Source organism: Anopheles merus, chromosome 3R, assembly GCF_017562075.2.
Source record: "Anopheles merus strain MAF chromosome 3R, AmerM5.1, whole genome shotgun sequence".
Taxonomy (NCBI): domain Eukaryota; kingdom Metazoa; phylum Arthropoda; class Insecta; order Diptera; family Culicidae; genus Anopheles; species Anopheles merus.
In genome coordinates, this window is record NC_054084.1 from 20,700,822 (window position 1) to 20,711,582 (window position 10,761).

Sequence of the window (10,761 nt, forward strand, 5' to 3'; positions counted from 1 at the left end):
TGCTTATATGGATGATAAAAATCCATACATTTTTAACAACATCTAGATAAAATGTGAGCCGGTCTCATGGTACAGTCGTCAACTTGTACGACTTAACAACATGCCCGTCATGGGTTCAAGCCCCAAATAGACCGTGCCACCATACGTAGGACTGACTATCCTGCTATGGGGGAAATCAATAAGTCACTGAAAGCCAACCCCACAAGTGGGTTGGCAGGCCTTGACCGGCATCGGTTGTTGAGCGAAACAAGAAGAAGAACAAGATAAAATGTAAATTAAATTTAAAAAAATATATAATTTGACCACCAACACGATGCACGGTCGACCACGGTGATTTCTTTGGAGTTAAGCTTTTGAACCCGCGCCTATAAACAGAACTATCTTGCACAAGTTTTGTTTTGTACAAGTTGTCCCCGAAATACGCTATTAATGCAGACCGAGAAGAAACTGCGTATTGTGAATTTCCGCGAAAATCTAGAGGGAAATTATTATATTTTTACAGTTGATGTGTCAAATCAGTAAAATTTGCTAAAAAAAAAAACTGTCAAATTTAGAAACCGCGTATCACCAAATCTTCATATAGAAGGTACCGCTTATCGCGGGAACTACCTGTATATGCCGGCATCTGTCATTCAGGAAGATTCCTGTGCTGTCGTTGTGCCGCCAGGTGTGTGTGTGAGTAATGTTTATGCACAGAACGGCGCGAATTGTGGTGTTGCCGATTTGCACACATCCTGCCTGACTAAAGCGGCCTCGAAATGGGAGTTACAGGGCTCTGGAAGTTAATCGAACAGTCCGGCAAGCCGGTTCCACTAGACACACTCGAGAACAAAGTGTTAGCCGTAGGTAAGAATGGGCGCGTGTTTGTGTGTGGTTTGGAAAGGAAGTTCTAACTGTTTCGTTCTGGCCTTGGCAGATATTTCGATTTGGTTGCACCAGGTGGTGAAAGGATTTCAGGACTCGAAGGGCAGCGCATTGCCGAACGCTCACGTGCTCGGTCTGTTCCATCGGCTGTGCAAGCTGATGTACTATCGCATCAAACCGATATTCGTGTTCGACGGCGGTGCTCCACTGCTAAAGAAACAAACGATCGTAAGTGGCATGGTTTGGGTGGCGGCACATCAAAGGGTAGTCATCTAACACTGTTCTTCCCATTGCAGGCCAAGCGTCAACAGAGCAAAAACAACTATCAGAATGAAGCTGACCGCATACAGCAGCTGCTGCTGGAAACGCTCGCCAAGGAAAAGGTCGTCCAGCAGGCGCTCGGTTCGGCCACCAACATTCTCATCTCGCCCTCCAAGAAAGCAATCACGAACGGTGGTCCCAGCACCAGCAAGCAGGCCGACCGTGAAGAGGAACCGGACGCAATGTTTAAGCTTCCACCGCTCAAAGCACCGGAGGAGCCGATCGACCTAGACCGAAGCGACAGTTCGATGGATGAGAAAGCTTCCCGGCATTACTATCACCTGAACCTGAACGCCATCGATGTGACGAGCGTGTACTTCAAGAATCTGCCGGCCGATGTGCGGCACGAGATTCTGAACGACATCAAGGAAACGCGCAAACAATCCTCCTGGGGACGGCTGCACGAGCTCCCGGTGCAGAGCGATTCGTTTTCATCCTTCCAAATGAAACGCTTGCTTAAGCGGCGCCAGGTGCAGGTAGAGCTGGAGGAAGCGGAAAAGGAAATGGGCGGTAAATGCCTCTCGCTAACCGAGCTCGAATCGCTGCTAAACGAGGAAGGCGTAGAAACGTCTTCCAACCGTGCGGCACAGAAAATCGCATCGGATGAAAACACACGCTTTCTGCTGGTGCGAGACGTGCAGAAGGCGATAGAGAAGGCGAAAGCCCGCGAAGAGGCTGAAAAGCTTGCACCGGCACCACCGAAAGTGCCCAAAATTTCCAAAGATGAAGTTTACAGCCAGCTGCAGGAGGAGGCAGACGATAAAGAGATGGACGAGGATCTGCAGCTGGCCATTAAAATGTCGCTAATGCAGGACGAAACGCCGCACGCCGTCATTGAGCTGGACGAGGATGAGTTGCGCATGTCGCGCACGCAAAAGCGGTTGCTGGGAAACGCAGCACAAAGCTTGGCGCGCGGTTTTATGCTCGAGTACGGTGGGCTTACGACGGAAGAGTTTAACGAGCTGCTGCACCAAACGCAGGACGTTGATAGTGGGGACATTAACGAATCGATGTCACAAATGTTTGTCCCCAGCGAGGAGCCGTCCACTGTGGAACGGGAACGTGCGACTCTAACGGAAATACGGGAAGAGCAAGAGATGATACTGGAATCGATCAAAGAGTCAGAAAAGAAGACAGAAGCAAAACCACCGTCAGAAGGGGCGGAAGATAGCGACGCGGAAACCGAATCCGACTCGGACTTTGTCGATGTGCCGGAGGATAATTTGAACGATTCGGTGACAGGAATTTCACTTCCGCTGAACAGCACGAACCATTTTAAACCGCACTACAATCCGATCGTAGACTTTACGATCGATGATCTGCAACAGCTGTCCCAGGCAGGGTCCTCGAAGAAAAAGGAAGTGGTGCAGGTGGTCATCAAGCCGGAAGAAATAGGAGTGTGCGACCAGGACGATATATTTGCGGACATTTTCACCGTAAAGAAGGAGGCGCCTGAGACGCCAGTGAAGGAGAAGGGCGAAAAGGAAGTCAATCGCCCGGATGGACCGAATGCACCGATGATTAGCATACCGAAGAAGCAAGTGAATGAAATTATGCAGGAGCAGCATGAGAACAACAGCTCCGATAGCGACAAACAGCCGTGTGTGGACGGTGCAGTAGCTCCGAAACCGTTTACCGGGTTAAAGATAAAGAAGGTAGAAACTATAAATGCGCAGCTAAAGGAGGAGCTGGAAAATCTGAAGAAAGCTCCGCCAGTGATCGATCTGGGGAGTATACTTGGCCAGCCGGTTCTGCCCGTACCGGATCCGGTTCTGCCCGGTACGGATCTGAAAAGTATTAGCGAAACGCTCAAGCAACAGCTGGAAGAGCTAAAAGCGAGTGCTAACGCATTCAAATTGGATGAAATTAATCTGGATGCTGTTGTGGCGAATAGTGAAGAGGTAATGGATAATGTGATAGTGTTGCTGTATTTATAAATTGTATTTATTTATTTCTTTTTTCCATTACAGCCCAAGGTTCATAACGAGGATGAGGAGAACGATAGTGAGGCTACCATTATTTATGAAGCTGATTTAGATGCGGAAAAAACACCCACCAAGCAGATTGAGTCGCAGAATGATAAGAAAGAGGAAGCTAAATCACCTTCAGCTGCAACCGAAGATGATGTATTGAAGTCAAAATCTCCCATAACAACTATTGGATATGAAGAATCATTAACGAAATCTCCTTCAACGTCTAAAGAGGCAGAAGGAACCAACACAGCTTCTCCTGTGATTGAAATCATCGACAGTCCTGTCAAGGCAGGTACGTTGGAGCATTTAATAATAGCACGCACGCCCGGCAAGGACTCGCACAAATCAACCGAAGCGGAGGAATCGATCCCCCGCGTGCCGAAACCCTTCTTCGTCAACAAAACACCTCCCTCGGCGAAGAAAGCAAACGCTGAAGAAGATGCAGAACCAACGAAACAAACCACTCCCAGTAAGCCCGTTGCGAAAGAGCTGTTCCCTGCCGAACCGGTACCGTCTACAAGTAAACAGGCGCCACCTCCACCACCCGCACCGGAACCACAGCCCGTCCGGGCGGAAGATCTCATCACCGAAATGGCCGACACGCTCAAGGAAGCACACACACCGCTCGAGCTAAAGCGCATGGCGCTCAATCTGGCCGAAACGGAGCGTGAGCTGGAGCGCGAACGGAACAAGCAGTCGCGCATCGGCCTCTCGATAACGGAGCAGATGCGCCGGGACTGTATGGAGCTGCTGCAGATCTTCGGCGTACCGTTCATCGTGGCGCCGATGGAGGCGGAAGCGCAGTGTGCATTCCTGAACCAGCTCGACATGACGGACGGCACCATCACGGACGACAGTGACATCTGGCTGTTCGGCGGGAAGAAGGTGTACAAGAACTTCTTCAACCAGCAGAAGCTCGTGCTCGAGTTTACGATCGAGGGTATCGAGCAGATGTTCCAGATGGATCGCAAAAAGCTCATCCAGCTGGCACTGCTCGTCGGTAGCGATTACACGACCGGCATACACGGTATCGGCGCGGTGACGGCGCTGGAAATTCTGGCCTCCTTTCCACCGACACCCGAGCAGCCGGGCGAAACGTCCGAGATGATGTCGATGCTGTCGGGGTTGCGCAAGTTCCGCGACTGGTGGCATCACGGGCGCAACGGTGCAACCGGTACGCGCATTTCGCTCAAATCGAAGCTTAAGAACATTGAAATTGGGGAGGGTTTCCCGAGCACCGGGGTGGTCGAGGCGTACCTGCAGCCGACGGTAGACTGTAGCGAGGAGGAGTTCACCTGGGGCTACCCGGACGCTGACCGGTTGCGGGATTATGCGCGCCAAAAGTTTGGCTGGAGTCAAACGAAGACGAACGATATACTGTTGCCGGTGCTGAAGCGGTTGGATGAGCGTAAATCGCAATCATCGATTAAGAACTACTTCAAGGTGCAGAGCGCTGTCGGGCACAACAGGCTGAAGGTGAGCAAGCGGGTACAGCACGCTGTGGATACGATGGCCGGGAAGATCGACCCGGAGGAGGAAGCGAAACCGAAGAAGCGAAGTCCGGCGAAAGCAAAGCAGCCGGGTGGTCGTAAGCGGAAGCAACCTGCTGCCGCCAAGAATGCGATCGAGACAGTAGATCTGGAGGTGATTGAAGAGGAAGAGGATGAAAAGAAAAAGGAGGAATCTCCACAGGGGGCCGTTGCCGAAGAGGATGATGATTTTGTTGAACCAGCAAAAACGACCCAAAAGGCTGGCCGTGGTGCTGGTCGGAAGAAAGCAAACGAGGCCGCAACCACAGGAACTGCGACCAAACCGAAGCGTGGTCGTAAAGCGGCAGCGAAATCGACCACCAATGACACACAGCAGCCAGAGGGAGGAGAGCCTTCCACCGTCCAGCGACCGACACATTCGCTGGCGAATATTGGTGGAATCATTGCGAACATTAACCAACAGTCGGCGGACAGTATGGGGGTGCAAGAATCGGTCGAAGGGCGACGAAAGCGAATCGGTAACAAGATGCCGGACTTTAATCCGGCCATACCGCAGCGCGTGAAGGATGAGCAGATCATGGCGGAACGGAAGCGGCAGGCGGCCGAATTGTTTAAGAAGCTGAAAGCGAATGGTAAGAAGTGAAGGGTGAAGGGGGAGAGGGGGTGGGGGTAACTTGTACGATGCGCGTGATGTAAAGTTATAGTTCCCGGGGTTTGGGATTTTTTGCATTCTTTCAAAAGCAATTTCAAACAGTTCCAATAAATTCCATGTGCATTTAAATGTGTTGTTTTCTAACTGCTTTGGGATTTGATTTGAGAAATGTTTCGGTAATGAAAATAATGATGGTCATAGAAATATAAATTGAATTATCCAGCATTTTCCATACTTGTTGGCTCCCGAACTCTGAAATGTACTGCTCCTCTGTGCCTTGTGTTGTCCTACGTCCTACATCTTATTAACATGGCTTTCGACCGTGGAGATCTGTGATCTTTGTGCTGGCTTGTGGTTAATCTTTCTTCTTCTCCACATGCCATGATCGTAAATACCGGGAAAAATAAACGTACCCAGATTAGCATCCTTTATCTCGAATGACTCAAGTAGTATGTCCGTTTCTGCAACTAAATGAGTACCCAAAAACTTCTTCTTCTTCTTCTTTTGGGCTCAACAACCGCATGCATGTCCTGCATGTACCACTTGCGGGTTTGGCTTTCTGTGACTCATTGATTTCCCCCCATAGCAGTCAGTCCTACACACCACGCATGGTGGCACGGTCCATTTGGGACTTGAACCCATGACGGGCATGTTGTTAAAGTCGTACGAGTTGAAGACTGTACTACGAAGCCGGCTCCAACTAGTGTGTGGTAAATCTGAATCAGATTCAATCAATGAACCTGAATCTCGGTTGGAAAGATCCATGTATCTCAAGAGATTCTTATATCTCGATATATCCACGAACTTCTAGGGATTCATAAATCTCCAACAATTCATAGAGTTTGAGCTTCTTGTTATTCTTCTTATTGGCGTAACAACCTACGTGGTCATGCCAGCCTGTAAAGGCTTATAGACTTCTTGCCATGCACAACACAGCCAGATAGTTTGTTTTGTTACGGAGAGACGGTCCATCCCACGGTCTATACCACGGGATCGCGCAAATTCAACATTTTGAAAATCATACATCTCTAAAGATTCATGAATTCCTGATGATTTATGTATTTTAATGAATTTATGAATCTTACGAGATTTATAAATTCTTGTAGAATCTTTAGAGATTTATGGATCTTTGGAGATTCGATGTGAGAGATTAATATGAACGAATCTCAACGAAAGATTCATGAAACCCAACACTCTCTGAAGAATACCAGAGTTTTTCCACTACTTTGCGGGTTTTTGCCATTAACGTTGTATCACTATTCTTGAAGCTTTTTGGAGATTACATAATTACAGACGAAATAAGAAGCTCAAGTTATTTATTAAAAGGAGTTTGAACAACAGCGAAACAGCAGATAAGGGTTTCGCCAATGCATCGATATGCCTAATACACAACGCGTACTACGAGCAGAGCCGCTAGTAGACAGACAGTACATCTTCACAGTATTGAACATCAATCCAAATATTGCTGCTTGTTTTTACGTTGGATGATCATCCACAATCGAGACATCATATGGCTCTTTCTACCCGACTGAACGTGGGGTTCGTAGCCTCACCTACCTATTAATAAACGGTTGATTGATTGATACCCAAGCGCCACAGATTAAGCTTAAACGACTGGAAAATTGAATATCCATAGAAAAAAAATGAAAGCTCCACAGCTTCATTGGTTTGATCAATAGATGGCGTATTACAACTCATCATTATATTGCTATCCTTTTCTTGCAATGTGTTTCGACAAGTTGCATTTTATTATGACCTATATAGCCTTCTAACTTTCTGAGCAAAAATCTACATAAATGGTCGTGTGGTTAGATACGTGGGTATCAACACCAATGACCATTGCTCAAATCTCACTTGCTTCAGTGCTGGTGGTTTCCGTTGGAGTTTAGTATTTAAACAATCGTATCGCCGTTCTAGTTCTAGCGATGCATAACTTCAATGCGAAACCATACAACAGTACAGAGGAAATGAGAAAGCTCTCCTCCAAGCGATGAAGCTCAACTGGTTGGGGTATCCCACCAACAGATAGCGCCACCAGCTTTTTTGCTATTTTTAGAATGCATGAGTCGTTTGGCGTCTGCTAAACGAAGTCTTTCTATATTCCGTTTAGGTAGAGAACTTGAGTCGTTTAGAAGCCGTTTAGTGGTCGTTTAGTGGATTTGTGGCACTTGGGTAATGTTATTTTCCCAGACATTATAATTATTTTATCATTTTTTCGTCACTCTTACGTACATTGTTGTATTAAAAACGCAGTTGTTGTATTAAAGATGTATTCATAACATGTACACGAATAAGCACCTAAAATAGTGCTCAAACTTTCTACAGCATTCATGTAACATAACAAGATTAATTAATATTGCATGAATTTAACACATTATACAAAAACATCTTTCAACTAAGCCTAAAAATATGTTCTGCTATCAATCTAAATATATCAAAATTCTATCAATTTTTAACAAATCTTTTGGGTACTGAGAATATAATCTCCCCCAGAGTATCTCCCTAGAGCAGCGGTCGGCAAACTTTTGAGGTAAAGGGACAAACTAAGCAAATGATCAAGTGCCGCGGGCCAGGGGAATGCGGTTTTTTTATCATTGCGCTTAAATTATTACAATTTAAACTTTTAGAAACCTCTTAGGTATTATTGTTGTTTTTCTGTAATTATATCATCTAAGCATGGTTCAAAATTGATGACACCTACTTTAAAAACTAATTGTAATCTTTAATCATTTGAGAATCGGCAATAGATGGCTAAATAAATATCGAAGCAAACGTGGAGTCAGTAATTATTAAAATGCTTTGTGGACAAGTCATGCCATGTCAGATAGAGTGATAACTGATTCCTTATGATAAAGCACTTTGACAATCGTTAAACTCGTAAACAGCAACAGTGTGGAATCGTCGTTCTCGTTAAAACAACAGGGGTTTTAAATGTTCGCTTTTGCTTTCAAATACGATCGAAAATATCGCTCAAATAGTTTGAAGAAAAATCAACTGATTTGTGTGAAATTAAGAAGAACGAATAAAACAACATAAAAAATTTATCGCGTGAAAATGTATGGAGCTATTTTACTATATTTAAAACATTGTATTGCATGTATTGCGTTGGCGAAAGTCAAATGCTCTCCCCATCGCAAAGTCGCATGCAAAACTTTAAATAAAAATATTGTAACCATGCTTTAGTGTATCTCATCAAAATACAATTTCGTATGCGATTTCCTTAATTCCGAAAATCTTATTGTCGTGTTTGAAACAATGTTAAAATTACAGAACGGTTGACGGTTGAAAATTGACAAATTTAGGGGATTATCAAGGGATTACCTTTACCCGCTTTAACAAAATGTTATTTGCACTTTGAAAAGTAGTATCCAATGAGACAATAGAAAACCTCACCTTAACACCTCCATCAATCGAACTCTAACCATGATGGCCCAAAAAGGGAACCAACCAACTTAGAAGCGTGCGCGATCAACGAATAACATCCCGTAGCGTCTAAAATTGACCTAGTACAGAAGTTTGTCGTCGCATAAGAACGTTACGGCGTTTTGGTCGCCAACATCTTAGCACTATTAGGCAACCATCAAAGCATCGAAAGAAAGCCCAGGTTCATTTTTGAGGTTCCAAAAGATGCAAAAAATGAAGACAGAGGGACAAGTGTCTACATTAATGCGTTATCTGGATCGGGAGATCGATACAACCCGCAAAACAGTGAAATAGTTCTTGAGAAACATGAACATATGTATATATCAGGAAGCAAAACTCGCGTCCACTGGCTTCGCAGCGGCAAACAATGACGCCAAAACTCACTGCTTTCATTTTAGGTTTCAAATTTCAAAATAAATAAAAGTCATTACTCCGATGGCCTAAACGTTTAAACTGCGTTACATGTTATTTCACTCGCGCTACTTATCAATCTTTCGTTAAGCTGTTTGTTAGGGTTGTACATTTTCCCTTTCTTGTGTCACCATTTATTATTACAATCAAAGTTTTACTTTTAAAACAGTTAAACCGACGTTGATTTAGTAAAATGATTGTCACAAGTGATTGACTTAGTGTAAGTGATTGACATAAGTAAACGACTTTAATTTCACACCATGGGAATATGGTCCACTCATTGCACCGACAGACCTTTACATCAAACCTCCAATATTGCACCATTTATGCACCACCGTCCCTCCCAAATGGTCAAAAGGTTACCCTCCCTGTATGCTTAGCCAGAAGCCGGCCCCAAACACCAAGCGTCTCCATGTCCCTGCGCACGTACCGAAAGGAAGGTATCAATTTGTAGTAATCGGAATTAGTACGACATTGAGTGGACAGCGCACGTGGGGGGAGGGGGGGCGGTGTAGCACGGTCACGGATGTACGCCACCTTTCTCTCTCTCTCTCTCTTTCTCTCCGCACGCCTGCCTGCGAATAGGACAGGAAGGTGGAATAAAAAGAAGAAGAACGATTTGAATTGTAGATTGCAGAAAATGAGTAACATCCGAAGACGACAGCCGACGTCGACACAGACCGACCGGCCAGCCGGGTGCAAATGACGACGTTCTCTGCCGCGTTGCGAGTTTGGTGGCAGGAGGAGCGATGTCTCTATTAAGCCGGCCAGGTCTTGTGGGAAGGTTTCATTCCCCCGTTTCCCTCCTTCACCTTCACCGTCCACCGACCGGGCTGGTTTGGGTAATGAGGACGTGCATACCGTGCCGTACCGCACCGTATGCTAATTGTTCACCGTCTGTTTGTGGAAAAACGGAAAATGGCAATTAAGTAATTTAACCGGAGCAAGAAAACTTTTTCCCTTCCCGCTCAATGCCACTCAAGCGGTGGGGCTGGAAGTGATTGTCGGAGATGATGACATGGTGGGACGTGAGGGAATGATGCTCGGGCTCTAGACGTTTGTTTAACGGTTGCTCCGGTTGACAGATTTACCACCGACATGATGTACCGGCCAGGTAATGGAGATTGAAGACTTTCTGCCATTATATTGCTCTTATTCCTTTCTCAAGATAGCTGTTTTGAGACTGTTGATTTTACCGAATAACTTCCAATTGATTTGGGATGTGGAGAAAATTTTCAGAACAAAAAAGTGATAATTTTTAACGATGAATTCGTCTGTGAGATTGATTTTCGTCTGCAAAAAAAACCCTACTAATCTAGAATTTCTATTTGATTAATTAAAACAACCGTTTTCGACTCCTTTCTTCTTCTCTCTGTCTCTTTAATTTCAATTCAAAAAAACAATACTTTCCCCCCTGTGATAGGCCGTACCGAGCCTTGTGAATGTGAGCGGTTTGTGTGATTTAATTTGAAAGCTGCCTTTATTTATGAGCATAAACAACGCAATGATAAGCTGCGCGTACCCAGTGGCATGTATGTTTGTTTGGTGATTAAAATTCATGTTATTGTACAGTAAAGTGAAGCACGAGGTAAGCGAACAGAGAGTGCAGAGAGTGTTGTGTTTTTAC

General features: G+C 45.4%; 1 protein-coding gene across 1 annotated transcript; it reads left to right on the forward strand.

Moving 5' to 3' along the window:
* The first annotated feature begins 641 nt into the window (after positions 1–641).
* Positions 642–5,414, forward strand: LOC121596963 (DNA repair protein complementing XP-G cells). Its single transcript, XM_041922389.1, has 4 exons — positions 642–846; positions 917–1,092; positions 1,161–3,086; positions 3,156–5,414. The coding sequence occupies exons 1-4, from the start codon at positions 759–761 to the stop codon at positions 5,289–5,291; spliced, it is 4,326 nt and encodes a 1,441-aa protein (XP_041778323.1). The 5' UTR covers positions 642–758; the 3' UTR covers positions 5,292–5,414.
* Positions 5,415–10,761: the final 5,347 nt, after the last annotated feature.